Source organism: Ostrea edulis, chromosome 7 (assembly GCF_947568905.1).
Source record: "Ostrea edulis chromosome 7, xbOstEdul1.1, whole genome shotgun sequence".
NCBI lineage: Eukaryota > Metazoa > Mollusca > Bivalvia > Ostreida > Ostreidae > Ostrea > Ostrea edulis.
In genome coordinates, this window is record NC_079170.1 from 24,192,773 (window position 1) to 24,217,557 (window position 24,785).

General features: G+C 34.6%; 1 protein-coding gene across 3 annotated transcripts in view; it reads left to right on the top strand.

Annotated features, from left to right (window-relative positions):
- The window catches only part of LOC125656005 (receptor-type tyrosine-protein phosphatase H-like), a 34,273-nt gene that overhangs the window by 1,787 nt on the left and 7,701 nt on the right, over positions 1-24,785 (top strand). For 2 of the 3 annotated variants that reach the window (XM_056143754.1, XM_056143756.1), the window contains exons 1-5: positions 14,065-17,540; positions 17,780-17,986; positions 18,075-18,281; positions 23,866-24,048; positions 24,522-24,713. In XM_056143754.1, the coding sequence (XP_055999729.1) occupies positions 17,462-17,540; positions 17,780-17,986; positions 18,075-18,281; positions 23,866-24,048; positions 24,522-24,713 (868 nt within the window). In that variant the 5' untranslated portion in view covers positions 14,065-17,461. Of the gene's footprint in view, positions 1-14,064; positions 17,541-17,779; positions 17,987-18,074; positions 18,282-23,865; positions 24,049-24,521; positions 24,714-24,785 lie in introns of those variants that run through there. The other variant, XM_056143755.1, reaches the window with a different exon arrangement.

The following is a 24,785-nucleotide window of genomic DNA, read 5'->3' on the forward strand; positions in this document are numbered from 1 at the left end:
GTGTTCACAGTATAAACATAATTAGTAGTTCCTTTGAGGTACATTTTTATAAAATCGCTTTGTAGATAAAACGCATAACTACACACAATGTGAAATGAACTCTTATTTCAATCATAAACTATCAAGTATATTAATACAAAAAGTAGAAAGTAAAATGCAAACTTTTATCACTAAATTCTAAATTAACGTTCCAATGATACCTTCAAGAAAACAGAATTTCTAAAGGATTTTATATATAGCGTATTTATGGTCTTTTGGAATTATACCAAGTCATATGTATATAGTATATAAAATTTATGAATCTGGAGATTGCAAACATTTAAAAAGCTTAAAACATATGCAATGTCTAATTTCTAGTTTACATTAAAGCAGTGAATTATGCATGCATCATAACGTTTTATTCGATTATGACGTCACGAAATAGTGGTATACTAGTACTTTTATGTCAATGATAATTCAAATTAACGATTTCTTATGTTGGTTTTATGATTCATGAACAAATATCACAGACATATATATGAAAATTAGAAGTCGAGGTTGTCTAGTTTATTGCATCTAGTTTCACCATCCGGTGACCGGGTTTTATTCTCGAGTCTGACATTACATCAAACCTGACGTTTAATTGCTCATTCATAAAGCGTCTAGCATGAAAGGTGAACGCCATCGTCTTTCGAATAGAACTTGAAGGCAAAAATACCAAGTAAATGTAGGTGTTAGCAAGTTATCGAAACCTCACTGCTACATGCCTGAACACGATGCAAAGGACGAGAGCCACAAACCCCATATTATGGCCCTTAAAATATATAAAAGTGAAAGTAAGTGTTGAATATGAGTATTGGTGTTATAAATATGTATCAGAATCCGGGGCTTAAAAAATCATGTTAGATTTTAAAAATAGGAGCACAACTAAAGCTGTATACATACTAGAACCGGATATGGTACCGTATTTCTGTCATTTTCCACCAAAAACTGGTTATTTTGTAAAGGTTTTGTCATACTGGTTTCATCTCGCCCAAAATATTTAAAGTATTTTTATAATATACACCTTTTCAATTGACCATAAATGCAAAAATATTTTAGGGCGAGCTAGGAGCACTATTTTTATTTTTAAAAAAAACGATATTCCGGATTGCTGAAAAATATTACGGTTATAATGCGCTAGTGGTGGTAAACTTGAATTTTACAGAAACTATGGCTGGTTTAAGTATCTTATGGAGAAGGAAACTAAGTTTTTTATTTCGTGTCATGTATATGTACATAGGTTATTTTAGTTCGGTGTTTATTTTTAAAGCGAGGGAAATTCCCTCACCTAATAATAGTTTTCGGTTGCAGCTTGTTTTGCCCTTTTACTATAGATGTTCATTTTCAATACCTAGTTGCTTTCATCTTTTAAAGTCGTTCACAATACATCTTCATTGCATCGTTGCTTAAAAACTGTGTACAATTTTGGTAGTTTTACATTATTATCATAAACATTATCATTGAACGAAACGACAGTTACCGAAACTGTTAGGCCTAGTGACTGAAATGAACATGGCGCGGCGTCTTCTTTCACTTTGGGATATCGGAAAATATTCAGGCTTCACGCAAGTATTCTTGTATGGTACTGATATCATATCGAATAATTTTTGCTCTATTTATTTTACAAAAGTGTTACTACGCAGCGTTAGACTGTCAACATTCGAAATAACTTTTTTATTTAACCTAACTTTACGTACATTGGGAGCAAGTCCTTCTTTGATTTACAGTACATCCAAGTTTCGGACTGAATATTAGCATGACCTGGTCAGGCAAAAAGGAATTCAAAATAACAGATTTAAACTACAACATGACTTACCATAGCATGCAGCATTGCCGCCAGTTAAATCCGACAGTAAATTATGTAAGCAATTCATAGATAGCGATCCACATGTTATCGATGAGACATGACGTCATCTGTTGTAAGACATTCATGACGCATTTTATGCTTCGATAGGCGGATCAAGTAACCCCCATATGAAAATACTCGATATACTGGTTTTGTTTTGTTTTGATTTCACATATGATATCGTTGTACATGTCATGAGTTTTTTTATTTTCTATTTTATGTAACTTTACTTGTAAACAAAGACTGTGCGTGTTGTTGTTGTTTTTTTTGTTGGGGGGGGGGTAAGACAGTACAGCATTTATAAATTGTGCATGTTTGATTCCGTTGATTTTCAATTTCATGGCCTAGTTCGAAGGCCTATCAACGTATCAGTGTTCCATTGTCCAATGTAAAATTAGAAAAGGAAAAATAGTGTCGTCTTGGTTGTCAAGGAGGTGTATCCCAATGCCAAGTTACATTTAAACAATATAAACAAATATTTTTTTCAACGTGCTCAACAAATCAAATTGCGTGATACAAGTAAAATTAAATTATGACAGACGGACTAAATGCTATATTATATATGTTTTACCAATTAATAAACTGGACATGTGTTGTGCCAATAAATATATCTTAATTTAATAATCCAGCCTACAATAGCAACAGGAAATTGTGCTTAAATTGTCCAATCTTCAAAACCTTAAATTGTGTACATGTGTGTGGTGGCGGTGGTGGTTTTCATCCACTCCCACTGTCCCAATCCCCCTCCCAAATTCAATTTATTTAAGTGTGCAGTGGATAGATCGCCACATGGACCCATCCAAGTCTACTGTAAGGATGTTTTAAAATATCGGTTTCAAATGCAATTAGTTCACACACAAATATATATAGACAACATTATTTGACGATTTGCATTTTAGTTGCTTCTATTCATACACGCTATACAACAGTACTGAATCTATAACTGGGAGAGAGAGAGAGAGAGAGAGAGAGAGAGAGAGAGAGAGAGAGAGAGAGAGCACCAGTAATTGTATACAGGTAAGGGAAGTTTAATCAAATCTTAAATGTACAATATTATTCTTATTAATTAACCATTCCACTTCATTCTGATATATTTAATTTCTCTCTTTTCCATGTTATATTATTCGGCTGGCGCGAGTTAGGACTGCCACCCCCCTCCCTTTTTTAAACCGATGTTACGTGCCTAGCTATCTAACGCCCTCTCAGTCAAAAATGAAATAAATATAAAATCTATATTGCTACAACTTCATTGGATTTACTAGACTTTTTTTTACCACCGTAATACATGTTTATGCAAGCGGACAATCTAGGCATTTTAAAGAAAATTTCCATCTTCGATAGCAAAATGTGTTCAGCCCACGAAGAGCAGAATCGACCCAAAACCCATGGCAAGCGAAGATGATTTTTGCCCCAGTTTTCGGGTGTTATAACTGATATAAAAAAAATAGTATGTTCTATAACTTTCATTCAGAAGACGGGTAAGTTCGTGAGTCACTGAATAAACAAAAAATTGTCTGCATTCTTATTTCAATCGCGTTGTCAACTGTACACTTTTTGATATTTCTACACTACCTGTAAACATGTAGACAGCGGATCTAAATCATCTGATATTCTTAATTACAATGAAAATTAGACATTAAAATACATGTGGTGCACTAATATAAATGTCAATCTTTTAAAATAATCGTACAAATAAACCAATGCTTTTACTTGTCATTTTATGGTCCACATTTTTTTGAGCTGATATAATCCATGCTATTTAACAAATTGAAATCAATGCCAATTTATACCATGTGATATTCGTTTGTTCATTTTCAAAGTCAAATGATCCTTCTCTTGGTGAACTCGTGCTGCTCGTGCTGTGAAACAATGTGCGACTAACACGTACAGGTGTTTGTGTACGAGATGTCGAGAATTTGGGCGTTTCATAAAGGTGTGAACGTCTGTGGGGAAGTCTGCATACGGATATATATCAATATCTTGATATATCTATATACAAGAAATAATCCCGATTTACAAACATGTTGAGGTTTCTACTTAGAGATAATTAAAATCCATTTAGCGACACTGTCCACTCTATATCTGCTTCAAACATATAAACGTGGAAAGTTAATACAGAACGGACGTCATAAGTTAAGGGTAATTAAGATGAATTGTTTCGAATAGCAAATTCCAACATGTAAACAATCTAAGTAAGTTATCAAATGAGTATGGTAATTCTTTAAAGATAGACAGTGAAGGTACATTTTTAAAACTTAAATTACTATTTTAAATTTACAATAATATATATCATTAAATGATATGAATATATACAAGTCGCCGTTTTATGCGTTTTAATTTTCACCCACTAATATTTCGCTTAGTATTTTTTTTTTATCACACGAAGGTGCACGGTGGCACAAAGGAGGCACAGATGTCAGATCTCCGTGGACTTAAATGTCTACCTCGCTCAGAAAATTAAGACTTCAGAGGTGCCGACAATTTTCAAGGTCCACCGTGTTTTATTTAAAAAAAAAATAGTTTGAAAACTCCATTTTTGTAATTAGTTACTATAATAACTCAAGTTTAATCAAAATTATACAGTTCTCTCTCTCTCTCTCTCTCTCTCTCTCTCTCTCTCTCTCTCTCTCTCTATCCTCAATTATATCAATTTTAATGGAAGTTGATACAAATAGATATATATATGCAACTTGAAAATATAAACTCGTCTTTGAGATAGACGGTAAAACAATACTGTTTGCTGTGGTCCTTTCACTGCAAGGAATTTTAATTTTTGATCACGATTTTTCAATTACAAATGTATGTCCAATACAGCGGGGGAAAAATTGTAGTGTTATGTAGTGGGAGGGGGGGGGGGCAATATATCACAAATTTAAACATCGTGATAGAAAATATACAAGTTCCTAGTATTTTAACAGTTGTGATTTACAATCAGAATAAGCCCAAAAAATATATATAAACCAATGCGTCCATTATTTGTGTATTACACTGTGATTCTCATAACGTCAACATCATGACGTTATATAGCTTTTCTGTTGAAAAACAACACAAAGTTTAAACGACTGTAAAACGAAAACTAGAAAAGATATTGTTATAAAATAAATTGTTCTATGACCTATAAATCCTCGAGCATCAACTGTGAAAGTCTCATTTATTTTGGTGAAAGAGCCAATTTTAGTACTTTGTGGCTCTGGTCCTTTCGGGCACTTCACCTACAGCTGGTGACCCCTTTACATGAATGAAGAAAATCTCGAATAGGACGTTAAATAGAAAAAGAAACAAACTTCAGTTATATAAGAGCAAAATAATATGAATAATGAATGGTGGCGACAACATGAACAAAACTTCGGTTGAACTTCAAAGATTGTATTATCCAAAGATTTTGGAGTAGAAGTTCGGGTTTCTATTGGATTACTGTTTTACCCCAAATCTATGCATGCTTTATATTTTGCTAGCCTTATAAATTCCCGATTTCTTGCATGATAAATTTGTACACGTTGAATGTACATGGGCTTCAACAATACTTCGAAAAACGGGTACATGTGCCTCTTTACAAAATGTAGAACTGTCTACATTAGTTGAACTTGCAATGTAACTGCCTCTCCACGCAGTCGACGACGGTTATATCTAGTATACATATTGCTGAAATCATTGTTCTCTCTATTGAAACGTGAATATGTTAGAGAAAGCGGAAAAGGCTTATTGTGTAATTCAACGTTCATAAACGTGTACCCTGTGATGCCCCGGTATATCGTACAATTGAGAGTTTCCTGGTGCAGCAAAGTCAGCTTAGCTGGTCTGTTCTTTTTGGGAGCCCTTTTCCGGAAATGGAACAACTTCCTATCTGCCATATATTCATACATTTTAGAGGCTTGGGGGGTATTTAGCATTACGGAGGATCGGTATAAAAGAGTAGTGGGGTGGAGTTTGGGGTAGTTTGGTTTTCAGATTTTCAAATTATTTCTTTTTGTCAAGTACTATAGCCATTTAAAGGGGTTAAAAATTCACTATTCGTCGATCCACTGATCAAAGTTCGACTCTACATTCGCAACTTTCGGCCACGAATTTCATGCATTTATCACCATCTACTTTCTCTTAAAAATTATTAAGACGATGACCGTCGTCCTGTCACTCCTGCTCCAACACTTATAGTCCTCGACGGCATATTATATTGCGTTTGAGAACTAAAACTACCTGTGCCATTTTCATTGGAAGTATCGAAGTCCATCAAAACTTCGAAATTACGTGACTGTTTATATAAATTCAGAATAAAACGGCGTTCTGGCAGTAAATCGAAACTCTCATATTAGCTTTACTACGTCATGTCACGGTTGCGAATTGCCAGAATTACTCTTTGATTAAACCTTTCATTTATTTTCAATTTCTGACCATTTTACAAGGTAAATATTTGTAATGTGTCAAATGTAATACTTTCCACATTTATTGTTCAACATTTATAATGATTAGATTAGAATAATTACATTCTTTTATTTCAAATTTCTTTATTAGGACTTTCTGGTATTAATCGATCAGTGCAACTGAATTTTACGGAATCTTCGATGGGATTTTCCAAAGTTTTAGATAACGACATGGACACTTTTTACCATTCACCAGAAGAGGTCCAGGCGTCTTGGTTCCTAAAATTGGATAGAAACTATGTGATTAAGTGGATTCTTATATCGACCAGGGAAGGTATATTTAAGATAAGCGAATAAATCAAGCAGTAGCCATCAGTAAAATATCTAAAGTATGATTTTCTATTGAAACATAAAATACACCATTTTAACTAGGTTATTTCGAGATAATGAAGACCATGACATTAGTTAATCAGACTATTTTCTCTTCAGAATAGATTGTACGTTTTGGGTATTATAATATTCTGACCCATATCTTCTATTGATCAACTCATATATGAAATTAAACTTTATTTTAAAGAAATTGATTTTCTGGAGTATAAAACTTTATTCATGTAAAATATCTAATGTATAAAACATCAAAGATTGATTGATTGCGGTTTTACGACGTTTTTGGCAATGTTTCAGCCATTTTGCATCGGTGAAAAATCTATGTTTGAACTTCTAAAAACATTTATAGAGAATGCATTATTTCGTATTGAATAAATATGTTGTCTCATTATTTTTTATCAGGAAATTATGAAGTACACTTTAAAGAAGATGACGCAATAACGAGTTCATCAACAATGTGTCAAAATTTCAGTCTCCATGGAATAAAACAACAGAATATAGCATTGGAATGTTACAAAGAAATGAAGGGGGATACAATTATTATAAAAAGGACCGATGATGGACCATTCAGGCTGTTTGAAGTGTACCCTATAAGTAAATAACGGAGTTAAGAAAATGAATCAATATCAATTCATGTATTACTACTTTTACTTTTTTTTTTTTTTGAGAAACTAAAACATTTATTTGATACAATGGATAGAGCATAGTATCATTTCAGCGAAAGTTTAATTTTCAAAATGCAAATCGAAATTCCCAAACTAAATTTCGTTTACTTGTTTTTCAGTATGTCCTGCAGATCGCTATGGACCAAACTGCGCTAAATGCAGAACAGAGTGTGTGTCCTGTAATCCTATAACAGGTTTCTGTAACCAATGTCATGGACCGTTCTATGGTGACTTCTGCCAGCACCAATGTCCAACCAATTGTCTCAACGCTGCGTGTGACCAGACATCAGGGACATGTGAGAGCTGTATAGGGGGTTACTATGGAATGGATTGTTCTCATGAAATCACTACATATTCAACATTAAAAGGTACATACAATCTAATCTCATAATCTAACACCATCTAAGACATCGATCCTCTGCTTACTTTTATTTGAGTTTAAATTTTTGCAGCACGTTCAAAATTTTCTTCAGTATCCCCGATCGATGCATGTCCTCAATTTACCCTTGTTATTTTGGTTTTGCATTTTCATGGAATTGTTGACTCAGATATCGATAGCATACTGACATCCTCTCACTTATTAGGTTAATTTTTCCTTGAATTCCACACCCACTAGTTGTTGTTTTTCCTTCTTCTGTGGGGATCCGGATTAAATTATTCCTCGGTACCAATTGTTTGTCGTACGTATAAGATGAATGTGAAAAACAAGGATAAGACAAATCAAAACAAAAGTGCCTACCATCTAATGTGTTTAGTAAACTAGAAGTGGTAGAAGAATTAGCTAAGTTAAATGATGGATATGATTTGGTTCCAGCTGACAAAGCTTGTAGCAATATTGTCTTTGTGTGTAAGGCTCATTATTACCACTTAAATTGCCCTGTGTTCAAGGTAGAACTTCTTCAAAAGTATGCTTCAGTTTTAAACACATTTAATATTCCAGTACATGGGACAAATGGATTTCAGTTACTGTACCTATACTGGGTTCCTAAACTTCACAAAAATCCTTACAAAGATACATGTCTTGACCCAGTAAATATCCTACATGCACGAAGGTCTTACTATCTTTCCAACTCACAAAACTATTAACAGCTGAAACTTTAAACGTATTATGTTACAACATATACCAGAAGTGTTCTAAACATTCCAAAAAGTTTTTGTAAATGTTAATCGAAAACGATTTTCATCATTTCACACGACCATTCCTCATGATAACTTATAGGCTAAACTTCTTGACATTAAAGACAGTTGCTTCTTCAACAAAAAAGGAAATATTCATATTTAGTGATCAGTCATTCAAAAAATTACTTTCTAAAATGCCACTCTGCCTCAACGCACAAGTACTCTGAAGATGATATTACAACGATGCTTGAGCTCCTCGTTGACAATATCTCCGTAGTTTGTGGTATTCAGGTTTTCCAACAGGCTGTTGGAATTCCCTTGTGCTCCTTTGTTAGCTGGCCTGTTAATATATTCTGATGAGGCATAATTCATCCATAAGCTTTTACATGAAAACTTAAAAATCTCCTGATGTTGCCTTCAACTCGAAATTTATGTATACCGACGACATTTTATCCATTATCCAAGAGAACTTGAAATAAAAGACACCAGAGTCATCCGCATTTGCTTTGTACTCAACGTTATAACAAACGTTATTCATTCAAGTCCTTCGTTGTCAACTTTCCATATTTATGTAACAATATCCCATTATCATTTACGTATGGTGTTTATGTCACAAAGGTGATTCAATACGCATGAGGTTATGTTGCGTATGATAAATTGTAAAATCAAGGCAGGCTACTGACAAACAAGTTGATGCTAAAGGGGTTTCAACAGTCTAGTTTAAAATCATCATTTTGCAAATCTATGATCGTTATAATGATCTAGTTTGCCAATACGTCCTACCGTTGTGTTCAGTGCTGTCTGACGTATTTCATATCGATTGATAGGTCATTCTTTACACACTGATTTGAGTACGGATTACTCCGTTTAATCAATCAAGATATAGGGCTCACGGAGGGTGTGACCAGTCGAAGGGAAATACTTACTCCTACTAGGCATGAGATCCCACCTCTGGTATATACAGGGTCCGTGTTTCCCAACTCTTAATTTTTCATTCCTTATAGGAGTTATAAGATTGATCACTATTCTTTATCGCAAGAGGCGACTACTAAAAAGGACGGTTCAGATTGCAAACTCTGAGATCCAGTGTCACAGGTGTGGCACGAAAAAGATCCATCCCTGATCAAAGGCCGTAGGCGCTGAGCATATGCCTGAATTTTGTTGCATTTCACCGGCAATGGTGACGTATCCAAGTGAGTGAAAGATTCTCGAGCGAAACGTTAAATAATATAAAACCAATTAATCACTAGTTTCAATAAGTTGATTTGTTTCAATTGCACTCAAGACACCATTACTGATGCTAATTTCAAGATTGACAGGTAATTTCAGATTGTCAAGTACTTCTACGGTATACTCCGGAGAATCTATAATGAAAATGCCTTGGCTCTACATGACTTACCATGCTGATTTGTACCTGTCATTTCTCCTGGAAAAACATTTATGACTCATTCCTTCTCTCCCTACATATTTAAAACAATTGCTAATAGAATACAACGAATTGGAGTAAAATCCATCCTATGAAGACATGAATTTGACAATGCAATAATACAAAACAGGCTTCAGTAAGCCAATGTCATGTCAGATGATATTTAGTGTTATATACCGAGGGTCTCTACAGCCCAGTAGCTAAGTATTTCGTTACTAGCTTGAAAATACGGATGTATATTTAATTACTGTTATAAAATTTAGAAATTCATTTCAAAATTAAGGATTATCTTCCTCATGCATAGCTCTTATCCTTGGACGAATTTGGCTCCACTTTTTTGGCACGCTGTTTTTGGCTATATTTAGCTCTAAAACTTCATAGTTATTTCGAATTTCAAACATTTCGTTTGAGCATCACTGAAGAGACATTATTTGTCGAAATGCGCATCTGGTGCATCAAAATTGGTACCGTATAAGTTTTACATTGTGACCCCTGGGTCGAGGCCTCTGCTGGTGGACTGTTAGTCCCCGAGAATCTCTACAGCCCAGTAGCTAAGTACTTCGTTACTAGCTTGAAAATACGGATGTATATTTAATTGCTGTTATAAAATTTAGAAATTCATTTCAAAATTAAGAATTATCTCCCTCATGCATAGCTCTTATCCTTGGACGAATTTGGCTCCACTTTTTGGCACGCTGATTTTGGCTATATTTAGCTCTAAAACTTCATAGTTATTTCGAATTTCAAACATTTCGTTTGAGCATCACTGAAGAGACATTATTTGTCGAAATGCGCATCTGGTGCATCAAAATTGGTACCGTATAAGTTTTACATACTTCAGATACTGAAAGACAATTCTCATAGTCCTGTGTCATAGGACATAGGGGAATTCTACATGATAATGTAAAAATAAATACAATACACGGGTCGGGTGTCTATTATTATAATACGTCGAAAAGCATTCATGGGCAGGCAACAGAGCCATTTTTATTCTTCTGGAGTTTTTTATTGGTACTTGTCAGTTACACAATTTCTGTTGAACAACCCCGCTAAATACTCAATTCAGATTTATTGTTAGCTAGTTCGGGTTCTCGATGGAGAAGGACTTGATTACGATTTAAATTGCATAACTGGTAGCAAACTTAATGAATGTATAAGAAAGAAATACAATTGAAGTTAAAGTCCAGACGCAATATTTAGACGGCAATCACGTGACGTGGGTTTTTTCCAATGACTAATCGCCATTCTAGTTCAAAGTTAACGAAAATGATTCACAGGTTTCAAACTCAGTTTCAAAATGTTGCATGTGTGGTGGAAAACTATCTAGGTAATGTAAAGTTTAAAGGAAGTAAAGAATTCCATCTTCAGCGCAATGAACTATCAAGAAAGGAGAAAAAACAAGTTTATTACGAATCAAATTTCATGTGCTGGCCCCTGTAGCAAAACATAAGGAAAGGAAATAAAGTTTAGGATTTTTAGAATCAAAAAATTTGCAAAGGATCGTTCATTTTAGTTTACGGCATCGGATCCAAGTTCTTTAAAAACATTGTTTCACATATTAACCAAAACGGATTTCTTCGAAGAATACCTAAAACAAGAATGGGCGTCAGAGTAATGCATCCAGCTTTGAACAACCGAACAATAGGGTTGCTTTTAATCGGAACAATGTGGGAGAGTTTGGGTCATTTAGCCAAATGGTAATCGACTTATGTAACATGCATTTGGTTCACTCATAACCTTTAAACAGCTGACAGTTGTAAACTCAGACTGTTTTGGAATACTTCATAGCTTAATTTATAAACAGGAAGCTATTCGTCAAGAACGTTCAGATTATAGATTCAGAGAAAAAGAGAATAGTTCTATACGTGAAGTTCACCATGAGACCTACACATTTCACGAACAGGAAAGTTAATGCTAGACATTAGTTCTCCCGGGGGATTGACTTTATTTCCCTTCTAAAGTTGTCAGAACTGCTTCTAAACACAAATACTGGGGAGGGGACTGTTGTAACAGAATCAAACACATGTAATGCTGAATTGAACGATCCTGATACACTAATTATCTTCAACAATTATACACGTACATTCAATATCGTGATTATCATTTTCTGTGTATGTATTGCCTTCTTATCACAAACGGACCTCCAGAAAATAAATAACTTATTAAGTTTGTAACTCAATGTCTAGGTAAAGGAGCAGTCACTACCAATTTTAGATTGCCATGGTTTTGACTCGACCATCAGGATGGAGAATCGAACCTGGAACTTTCAAGTCGTGAAGCGAGCACTTTATCGACAATGTTGCTGGGATATTGTGGAATACGCTGTATTTTAAACTAATGTGTGTACATGTATATTTGAAACGTTTTTTTCAGAATTCCATTCCTGTTTTACACCAAACATATGTGGATCGCCTTGTGTCACGTGTAACCATGGCATTCACGTGTGTATGTACTGTACAGCGCATCAACATTTACACACAATGACATGTCGATACAGATGTAGCGAGATTTGCTCTAGTGATGATTGTTTTGGCATAGAAGATAACTGTACCAGCGACATTACGAAGGAAAACGAATTCAACAATTACAGTAAGATTTCTATTTTAAAGAGTATGAAGAAATATATTTCAAAACCATTACTTGTTGTTGTTGTTTGTTTGTTTGTTTGTTTGTTTTTTTTTTTTTTTTTTTTTTTTTTTGCCGCAACAGATATATCGATACATGTCAATACGAGTCAATCATATTGTATAGAGCCTCGTTTTCAATGTCTTTCATTGTTTTGTCATGGTCCAACTTCTTGAGAAATAAAATGTTGCAGTTTGATTTAGCGCTGTAACATTTTCATAGAACTTAGAAAGTAGAAAATTTCTAATGATGGGTTTCAAAATTTAATATTTTATATTTTCAGCTATTTTGATAATTGATTACACAACTTTAATACTCAGAAAGTGTCACAAGGTTCAATTCAATGCCCGGTTCGAATTCTTATATATGTAAGATGTCCAGTTTCATCATGGTTTGATTGAAAAAAAAATGTTTATTTTCAAGTTTCTATAGTTTGCAGTATTTACTTTTAATTGTATACAGACCGCACAATTTCGGTCCTCTCGTTTCTGGGATTCCTTAAATGCTGGATCCTCTCATCTATCCAGAGGATTTTTGTCACCATATCCAAAGATGTTCAGAGTTGAGTTAGGAGGAAATGATATAATGACGTTCGGATATATACGTATGAATATGATACATGTCGACTGTATACCAGTAGTATTCCATAGTTTTATATATCTTTGACTTATCATGATATCTACATTGTGCTGTTTCCTATTGATGCGCATTTTTTTTTTACAAAATGTGTAATACAAAATGCACCGCGCTATTTTTGCCTGCAATTTCCTGACTTGAAAGAACGATAAGAATCCTAGAAAGAAGGTATGTAATCATTTTCTACAAATACTTCATGTGTTGGAAAAAAATATAAATAGTCTGTTTTCTATTTTTGTAATCTAAAGGATAATATATTACACTATACGATACTCCAAAATATCTAACATCGTACCATATAAAAACAATAATTCTACATTTTTGTATAATAGTAGGTAATAACCTTTTTAAAGATGATTACATTTAATTCATTGTATGAATTGTATGATCATGTCAATATATCTACCGTGTTTCAAGTCTCATCTAAAAGATTCACGATTTTCAATTCAAATGTAAATAGTTCGGCAAAGGAACAGTCGTTACCTTTTTACATCTCGTGTTAGGAGCAGACGGGATTCAAACTCACGACCCTGCCATTACAACTCAAGATTGACTGGATACAATATTGCAATGGTGGCTTGGATGGGTTTTTTTATTCTGCACTCTGTAATGCAAGAACAAGTACGTCATATGATCTTTTTATATGTCTTAGAAAATAACCGTATTCCTATAACAACTTTTATAACTACTGTAATTAAACATGCATTGTATTCTGCTGCGTTCCACATGTACGGGATACTATTTTCAAACAATAAATTTATTTACATTTATTTTGCATATCATTTTTGGCATTATTATATTGTAGAACTGACAGGAGTTCCTGCCACACTGATCACCTGATCATCGTACATCGTAAAAAAATGAAATCATATACTATATGAATGTATAGACCAGAATGTTCTCTTATGAATATTGATATATGATAATGAATATCTCAAGCCAGAGTATAATGTTCAAGACACGATTTTTTTTTTGATTTTTTTTTTTTACATTTTCCTATTAGCCACCTAATATGCTAAATATATTAACTTTCAACAGTAAGAGATCAATATATTGCGTGTTGAATCAGTTGAGGTATATGAACACCATAAGCAGGTGGTATAGAGCATGGGTGCAGTATGTTAGTCAAAACAAAATCATATATATTTCTTTACATATCAAGTCTGATTACAGATTGCTCCTTTCACTTGATTAGATATAAGGTTCACGGCGCGTGTGACCGGTTAACAGGGGATGCTTGATTATCCTACATTGTACCTATTGTCATTTGATCCCATCTCTGGTGTTCCAGGGGCTCGTTCTTGCCCCACTGTCAATTTTGTATTCTTTATAGTATTTATGAGATTTATCATTTTTCCTCATCTTTACTTTTTCATACATATTTCTCAAACGTCAGATATCGGAATTGACAAATTTGATTTAATCTTAATTGCCCAATTCGATCCATAATTTCTTTGGTTATATGATTCAGAAAAGGAATGTTGCAGTATATTAATATGTTTTACTAGTTTGTAAAATATTTAGGTTTTCAAGTCTCACTTATTAAATAAGTGATTTTGGCTCTTTAGGTACCATGTATTGAAATTTTACAATTCTTTGTAATCGCGCACCTCCCAACAATTATGGAGATGAGTTATGGCTAACGGTGAAGCCCCTAAATCTTACAAGAATGATACTTTTTAGGGAAATATCATTCTGGATTCACCTTAAGTTAAAGAGGCTTGATTTCGTCAACGATCCCCCAACCCACTTTCTAACCCTCTGTATCATTTCAGGTTCATGCATTATCCATGAAATTGATTGACTATGAAAACAACATTTAACAATCCCACTAAATATCATATTGAAACAATACATAAGTTTCCAAGAAATGTAATACGTTTAGATACTTTGAAACAGACAAATTCAGAGGTATGTCTTTAATTGTCAAAATATGGCATACCAATTTCGTTGCTACATTATATGCAACCATTTATCTATGAAGGGATAAAAGATGAAAGTAGCTGAAATCTTTCATTTACATGCATGCAAGGTGAAGATAACGAACAGTGATCAATCTCTTCACTCCTACAAGCAATACAAAATAGATAGTTGGGCAAACACGGACACCTGGACACACCTAAGGTGGGATCAGGTGCCTAGGAGGAGTAAGCATCCCCTGTTGACTGGTCACACCCGCCGTGAGCCCCATATCCTGATCAGGTAAACGGAGTTTACATGTAATACATTTTCACTAATGTGGAGTCATGGTACTTGTTGTAAACCTACTGACCATTCCATTACAGAAAAAATAGTCATGAAAGGTGAAGATAACGAGCAGTGATAATTATCATAAATCCCGTAAGCAATACAACATAGATACAAAATGTATAACCTATGATATTGACATGTTGCAAAGGGTCGAAAACGTGGGAAGAAATGCAGAAAAAATCAACCCAGTTTGATGTATCCAGAGGACAAAACGTCTTTGGACAACAAGCTATCAAAAGGGAAACAGTTTTAAAATCACAGAATTGATCAATTTCATGAAAATATTTTGGACAGGTTTTTGATCACCATTTGGAAAAGTATATTACACAGAAAAGTTGATATCAAAATTAACCGTATTCCTACTTCGCAGGATGATGTTTTTCATACATAAGAATTTCTACCTTAAACATGCAGTTTCCCTCACAAAAATTCACAAAATGGTGTCAAATTTCCCACAGAGATTAAATGGTAAATACTTCATTTAAACTTTATGAATCTACAATACCACCTTGATAAGGAAAATATTTAACAGCAGCAGAAAGTATTCGCCATTCAGTCAAACATTTTCAGAAATTGTATATTGCCATTTTTATGTGTATTCCATATTGCATAACAAATTCAAAACATCGTGTGAAGAGGCGCAAAGCAAAACTGAATTGCTATATCTTGTATGCAGTATATGTCTTTAATATTTCAAACAGGAAAAAATTCAACATTGGAAAATGTCCAACATCCAAAACCGTCGATGGATTTTTCGAAATAAAGAGGTCCTAAGTTAGCTTTTAAAATTATTGTAAAAACAAATAAGGAGGCATCCAAATCGGTGAAAATAACGAATTTCCTCGTGTTTATCCACATACTGACAGGTACGGCTTCAAATAGAACACACACTTACCGACCCTTAAACGGACATATTTTGTAGACTAGAATCAGCTTCAACTTTGTAATAAAATCGTAAATAAATGTATGTATTTGTTTTCAAAACCAAAATCCATGCAAAATTCAAATATATATTCAATTTGTTTTCGAAACTTTTAACTGTCTTAAATCTGCGACAACCATCTGACTTTTTAAAAAAAAACTTGAAGACCATGATTGTATACATAAACTCCGTTTACCTGATCAGGATATAGGGCTCACGGCGAATGTGACCAGTCGACAGGGGATGCTTACTCCTTCTAGGCACCTGATCCCACTTCTGGAGTGCCCAGGGGTCCATGTTGCCCAACTTTCTATTTTGTATTGCTTATACGAGTTAAGAGATTGATCACTGTTCATTATCTCACCTTTCATATTTACAATTACATCGTCTTCAAATAACTTTTTACTGGGTTTTAAGTCCATATTAATTTAAGTAAAAATGCAGTCACCCGCCCTTTTCTCTATAATGTTAAATGATTTTTTTAGATTGTTGAATGATTGATTGTATATTGTTTAACGTTCCTATCGAGAATGTTCCACTCATATGTCATCAAGACCGGTGAAGGGCTTCAAATTTAGGTCTATGCTCGGCGCTTACGGGCATTGAGTAGTGAGGGTTCATTACTGTGCCACACCTACTGTGACACAGGATATTCGTATCTAAGGTCATATCCGAGGACCCGTGACATTCACACCTGATGCTGAGTGCTTAGTGATTGAACTGTCTCTACCTACTTTAACGACTTTGGTATGTTGCGGCCGGGATTCGAACCCCGCCATCCCACATGCGAGGCGAACACACCGCGGTGGTCGCATTGTTTACAGACCCAAAGAGAAATTCACGTAAATTTGATAAATTCCAATAATACATGGGGTTTCTTTTATATTCACTGCCCTTCAATTTGCAGTGAAGTTTTATATCTTAACATTCCAAAAGTGTATGATAAAGTTTCCGATCATATTCCATATTCATATCTATAAAATGTCAACATCGTATATCACACGATATTAGTATCTTTCACAGAGTAGTACGAACAAACAACATATTTTCCTGTCACTTAGATAAAGAAAGGCGGACGGAAATATCAACAAAGGTCGTTGAAAACTGAGAGTGATTATGCTTAGTACCAGATCCTTAATGAGTTCTCTCTGAAGGATTTTCTCACAACCACAATTTATCCGTTCTTTATGATTGTCAAAGGAAATTATGAATTTTAATCAACACTACATCATATTGATGAAATATTTTCATGCAGTTCTTCCAATAGTTTCAATTAAAATTCCAGGTAAGCATATTCTATCACAATTTAGTAAATTCATATTCGATGAATGACATTAATTTTATATCACATCTAAACTTTGGTTTGAAAATATATTTTCCTGATTACTTAGAATTTTAATCTTGTAATTCTATGTTCACATTATATTCTATTGACTGAATATACCAAGGTGAGGGAAATAAGGACATTTACCGTACACATCTTATCGCAATATAAGTATTTCAAACTATTTCCTTATTCTTTAGAAACATGGACATATACAGTTTGTACACAGTCTCAGCAGATATCAACTAATGGTTCTTTTCACGCCAGTGGTTCTCTGTCTGCCAGTCGTGGTTGTGATGACGACATGGAGACCTTCTCTCTAACTAATGATGGAGTTAATCAGTCCTGGTCTCTTGATTTCGACGATATTTATAGAATTGATTGGATCTTTCTTTCCATTGGTGCTGGTATGAAACGTTGTTGCACATTGATATGTTATTTGATAGAATTTTACCACCTTGGGTTTTCCATTGATGATAGTTCTTCTCTCGATAGGAACCTACAGTATATATGTAGAACTAATTGGGGGTGATTCGCCTGTGAAGTGTACGGATCTCACACAATCTGAAGACATGAAACCTACACCGTTTCAGGAGCTGATTACATGTGAATATCCCATTGATGCCTACAGGAAAGGAAATAGAATCAGGATAACTCGGACAGAAAATGGACCAATCAAAGTGTTTGAATTAAAACCAATAGGTAGTATATACTTTGTTTCCATTCATACTTACACTTCTGATTAACATGTAAATCAAAGACCTTTATTCCGTTAACTGTATGTCTTCAAATTTACTGTAATTATATAGCTATGCAAAATATCAAACAATTTCCAGTAATGTATGAAAGTGTCATTATTTTTTATTAGGTAAATGAAAGGTGAAGATAACGAACAATAATAAATCTCATAATTCCTATAAAGAATACAAAATAGAGAGTTGGGTAAACACGGATCGCTGGGTATACTAGAGGTGGGATAAGGTACCTAGGGGGAGTAACCATCAACTATTTGGGTGTGTTGCTTTTTTTAAATATTGGATAGGAAAATATACATGTATTTTCAAATACAATGTTAATAAAAGTTGGTAAGAATATTGAAGATCAATAAAAGAAGTGACGATAACAGTAATAAATCCCATAATCCCAGAAATAGAATACAAAATTAAGAGTAGGACCACTGCACACACCATTAATGAGATAACCGTTTTGATTGAAGTCAGCATTCGCAGATTCTATGGACGTTATAACGATTTAGTTTGTCAATACAACCTATCATTGGGTCAAATGCTGTCTGACGTGCTTTATGCCGATTGTTAGGCCGTTCTTGGCACACTGCTTTTGACTACGGATAACTCCGTTTACCTGATCAGGATATAGGGCTCATGGCGGTTGTGACCGGTCGACAGGGAATGCTTACTCCTCCTAGGCACTTGATCCCACCTCTGGTGTGTCCAGGGGTCCGTGTTTGAACAACTATATATTTTGTATTGATCTTAGAAGTTATGAGATTGATTTTGGCGTACACAATTGAAGTGAAAAGTTTTCCCATGCAACGTGAAAGGGTAATAGGTCTATAATTGTTCGGATCATGTTTGCTACCTTTATTCTTATAGATTTGTATGATATTTACAATCATCCATGCCTCGAGCAAAATTCCCGTGTCTAACACTGTATTGAATAAGCGAACGTAAATTTGTAAAAACAGTTTTATCGAGGTTATGATATACTCACTCAAAATTTCATCTATTTCAGAAACTTTCTTTGATTTTAACAATTTCACAGCTTGATGTATTTCAGCATCAGTAATTGTATCATTCAGTAAAAACTCATTATCAAACGTATTATGTTCTAAAACATCTTGAAATCCGTACATACAATCAACATGTAGAAAACGGCCTAACAATTGGTATGACACACATCAGACAGCATTCCACCTAATGACAGGTAGTATTTTTAGATTACATTGTTATAACTAACACACAATTTGCAAAGTGCTAACTTTAAACGAGGCTATTGAAAAATCGTAAAATCGTGTTAAAAACTCTCCTAAATACCATAAAAAATAAAATATTGAGATCATTGTCTACCTCGACAATACAAAGTACGAAAACGTTTTTAAATGTTTACTACGATAATCATGTTTGTGTTCACAGTAATGATAATGGAATTTAAACATAATTGGCAGTTTCATTGAGGTACATTCTCTATAAAATCTTTTTGTATATAAAACTCATAACAATTTGAAGTAAACTCTTATTTCAATCATGAGCTACGACGTACATTAATGCAAAAAGTAGAAAGTAAAATGCAAACTTATATTATTAAATTCTAGATTAATATCCCAATGATGCCTTACAAAACAGCATTTCTAAAGAAGTTTATAGATAGCGTATAGTGTATTTATGGTATTTTGTACAGTCCCTGAAACGTTCTACTTTACCATTTTCCGTTCGCTCACCGTTCGTTCACTGTTCGCTCACCGTGCGTTCACCGTTCGTTCACCGTTTGTTCAGCGTGCGCTCTCCGTTCACAGTTTTGCGTTCAGCGTGCGCTCACCGTTCGTTCACCGTTCACAAAGCGTTCAGCGTGCGCTCACCGTTTGTTCATCGTTCAATCTTTTCATTGCCATTCGGAACACCAAAGTGAAAGGACCAATCTTGATAGCAAGGCGAAATCGAAAATTGAACGTGTGCGTAAGTGTGAAAAGATACTTTCTTACTATATCAGAGATTTAATTTTGAAGTACAAAATGTCAGGATTATCCACTGTGAATGCCGAAAGGTTCATTTGAGCTTTTGTTAAAAACAATTCTAAATGAGAGACGAATATAAGAGCTTGTCGTTATGAATTTAATCCAAGTACAAAAAATAAGGCAGTTTCAGGTAATGAAAACATCTTCTCCTGTGTTCACGATTTAGCATTTACAAGTTCGGGCACAAATTATCATAATTATTTTGCATTGTTTGACAAGAGTTTTAAACAAATCACCCCCCCCCCCTACTTTGAAAAATAAAAACAAACAAACGATGCTACATAATGTACAGAATGTCAAACTAATATAGCTATTTTCACGCCTATATTTATGAAAGACATTTTAAATAAACTGATATTTACTACTCTTGCCAAATTTGAAACTTTTGTAACATTTGTCCTTAATGCAAAGATGTAATTGTTTATCTGGTACGTTTCTGCATTAGCCTTTAAACATTATACGGGTAGTTCAGTATAATAAACAGTTTTATCTACATCAAATATATACAAATATCGCACGATCTAACTGCAATCTATGGTCACATCAATAATAAAAATAGAAAGTTTTGTACTGATTATTTTCTCGGGTCGATGTAGCTGCGACAAATGAATGACACAAAATGTAAGTAGGAATATTTAATACTGTTAGGAGTGTTGAGGTGTTGTTCACTGCATCTATCTTGACTCCTGTCGGGGGTGTTTGTTAATTACAGGTATCCCAAACAAAGTTTGAAGCCATACATGAACACCTGTTAATTCTGGATGTCACTACACATGTACACTATAGTGTTTTCCTTTTCACATGCATTGTTTTTTTATTATACCCATGCATTAAATGTATCTGTACGTGTAATGGTATACACAATGTACATACGAAATTTGATTTTGTTTGTGTATGACTGTTGCGTGTATTAATCTACAATTTGCGATAATTTCATGAAATATATACATGTATACTCGGTATTTGTACAAAAATCTATCACACTGAATATATCCAGAACTGTAAAATATGCTCTATCACGATTCCGGTTTATTTAATTTTTCATTAATTGATGAAATATACATGTACATGTATTTTATTACATGATTATGAAATAAATAAAATCCCAGGGGAAAATCCGAAACATTCCGAGTAAATAGATCATTGTGCGGTCAGCGTGCGCTCAGCGTTCGTTCACCGTTCACTTTCCGCTCTGCGTTCGCTCACCGTTCACCAAATTGCGTTCACCGTTCGCTCTGCGTTCGTTCACCGTTCCCTCTGCGTTCGTTCACCGTTCGCTCTGCGTTTGTTCACCATTCGCTCACCGTGCATTCACCGTCCACTCACCGTTCAAGTGGAAAGGAAGAACGTTTCAGGGACTGTAATTATACCAAGTCATGTGTATATAGTATACAAAATTTATGTACAGTCCCTGAAACGTTCTTCTTTCCCACTTGAACGGTGAGCTATCAAGATCGGTCCTTTCACTTTGGTGCTCCTAATGACAATGAAAAGATTGAACGATGAACGAACGGTGAGCGCACGCTGAACGCTTTGTGAAAGGTGAACGAACGGTGAGCGCACGCTGAACGCAAAACTGTGAACGGAGAGCGCACGCTGAAGGAACGGTGAGCGCATGCTGGACGTTTTTTGAACAGTGAACGCACGGTGATCGAACGGTGAACGAACGGAAAATGGTAAAGTAGAACGTTTCAGGGACTGTATCTGGAGATAGCAAACATTTAAAAAGCTTGAAACATATGTAATGTCTATATTCAAAGTTACATTAAAACAGTGAATTATTCATGCATCATAACGTTTTATTCAATTAAGACGTCACGAAATGGAACACTTTCATATCAATGACAATTCAAAGTGGAATTAACTACTTCTTCTGTTGGTTTTGTGATTGATGAGCAATTATCATGGAAATATATATGAAAATTGGAAGTCGAGGTTGTCTAGTTTTATGCCGCTAGTTTCACAACCTGGTGACCGGATTCGATTCTCGAGTCTGGTATTGCATCAAAACTGACGTTTAATTCCTCATTCATAAAGCGTCCAACATGAGAAGTGAAAGCCTTGGTCTTTTAAATATAACTTGAAAGCAAAAGTACAAAGTAAATGCAGGTGTTAACAAGTTATCGATACCTGACTGCCACATCCCTGAACACGATGCAAACATGAAAATTTCTGGCACTTCATCTACACTGGTCACTCCTTGACATGAATGAAGAAAATCTCGAATAGGACGTTAAATCGAAAAAGAAACAAACCACAGATGCATAATAGCAAAATAAGTATATGAATAATGAATGGTAACGACAACATGACCAAACGTCGGTTGAACTTCAAAAATATCCCTGTATTATCCAAAGATTTTGGGGTGGAAGTTCGGGTTTCTGTTGGAATACTGATTTACCCGAAATCTATGCATGCTTTATATTTTGCTAGCCCTATAAATTCCCGATTTCTTCCAAGGTCATTCTGAGCGAACATAACATATTTGTACACGTTGAATGTACATGGGCTTAAACAATTCTTCCAACAACGGGCGCATGTGCCTCTGTTCGAAATGTAGAACTGGCTACATTATGTGAAATTGCAATGTAACTGCTTCTCCACACATTACCAGCCGACGACCAGGGGACATTTGTCTTGAACGCACGGTTATATCTAGTATACAGATTGCTGAAATCATTGTTCTCTCTATTGAAACACGAATATTTCAAAGAAAGCGCAAAAGACCTATTGTGTAATTCAACATTTGTAAAAGTTTACCCTGCGGTGCCCCGGTAGATCGATAGAGCTTAGCTGGTCTAATCTTTTGGGCCCCTTTATTGTTTCCGGAAATGGAACAACTTACTATCTGCCATATATCCATACCTTTTAGGGGCTTGGAAGGGCATTTAGCATTACGGAGGATCGGTATAAAAGAGTAGTGGGGTGGAGTTGGGTGTAGTTTGGTTTTCATGAAATTATTTCTTTTTGTCAAGTACTATAGCCCTTTAAAAGCGTTGAAAAATTAACAATAGAGTTCACTATTCGTCGATCCACTGATCAAAGTTCGACTCTGCATTTGCAGCTTGCGGGCACGAATTTCATGAATTTATCACACCATCCACTTTCTCTGCAAAATTATTGTGACGATGACCGCGTCCTGTCACTCCCGAGCAAATGCCTAAAGCCCCCGACGGCATATTATATCGTGTTTGAGAACTACAACTACAAATTTTTGTACCTGTGTCATTTTCATTCGAAGTATTAAAGTCCATCAAAACTTCAAAATCACGTGACTGTTGTGTGTAAATTTAGAATAAAACGGCGTTCTGGTAGTAAATAAAAACTCTCATATTAGCTTTGCTACCTCATGTTACAGTTGCAAATTGCCAAAATTAATCTTTCATTAAACGTTTCATTTATTTTCAATTTCTGACCATTTTACAAGGTAAATATTTATAATGTATCAAATGTAATACTTTCCACATTTATTATTCAACATTTGTAATGATTAGATTACAATAATAATGTGTGTTTTTTTAATTTCTTTACTAGGACTTTTTGGCATTAATCGATCAGTGCAACTGAATTTTACGGAATCTTCGAATGGATTTTCCAAAGCTTTAGATAACGACATGGACACTTATTACCAATCACCAGAACAGGTCCAGGCGTCTTGGTTCCTAAAATTGGACAGAAACTATGTGATTAAGTGGATTCTTATATCGACCAGGGGAGGTATATTTAAGATAAGCGAATAAGTCAAGTAGCCATCAGTAAAATATTTGAAGTATAATTTTGAATTGAAACATGAAACACACCATTTTAAGTAGGTTATATTGAATTTTAGAGACATTGCAAGGCATGACATTAACTTATCAGACTATTTTCTCTTAAGAATAGACTACACGTTTTGGGTAATTCTAATATTCGGAACCCTTATATTCTATAGATCAACTCGTACATGAAATTAAACTTCATATTAAAGAAAATGATATTCTGGGGGGGGGGGGGTATAAAACATTGTTCATGTAAAATATTAAATGTATAAAACATCAAAGATTGACTTATTGATTCATTGCGGGTTTACGCCGTTTCGGCAATATTTCAGTCATTTACGGCGGTAAAAATGTGTTTGAACTTCCAATAACTTCGATAGAGAATTGTTATTTCTTATTGAATAATTATGTTGTCTCATTATTTTTGATCAGGAAATTATGAAGTACACATAAAAGAAGATGACGCAATAACGAGTTCATCAACACTGTGTCAGAATTTCAGTCTCCATGGAATAAAACAACAAAACAACGCCTTGGAATGTTACAAAGAAATGAAGGGTGATACTATTCTAATAAAAAGAACTGATGACGGACCATTGAGGCTGTTTGAAGTGTACCCTATAAGTAAATAACGGAGTTAAGATGAATCAATATCAATTCATGCAGTACTACTTCTGCATCGTTTTCGCGAGACTT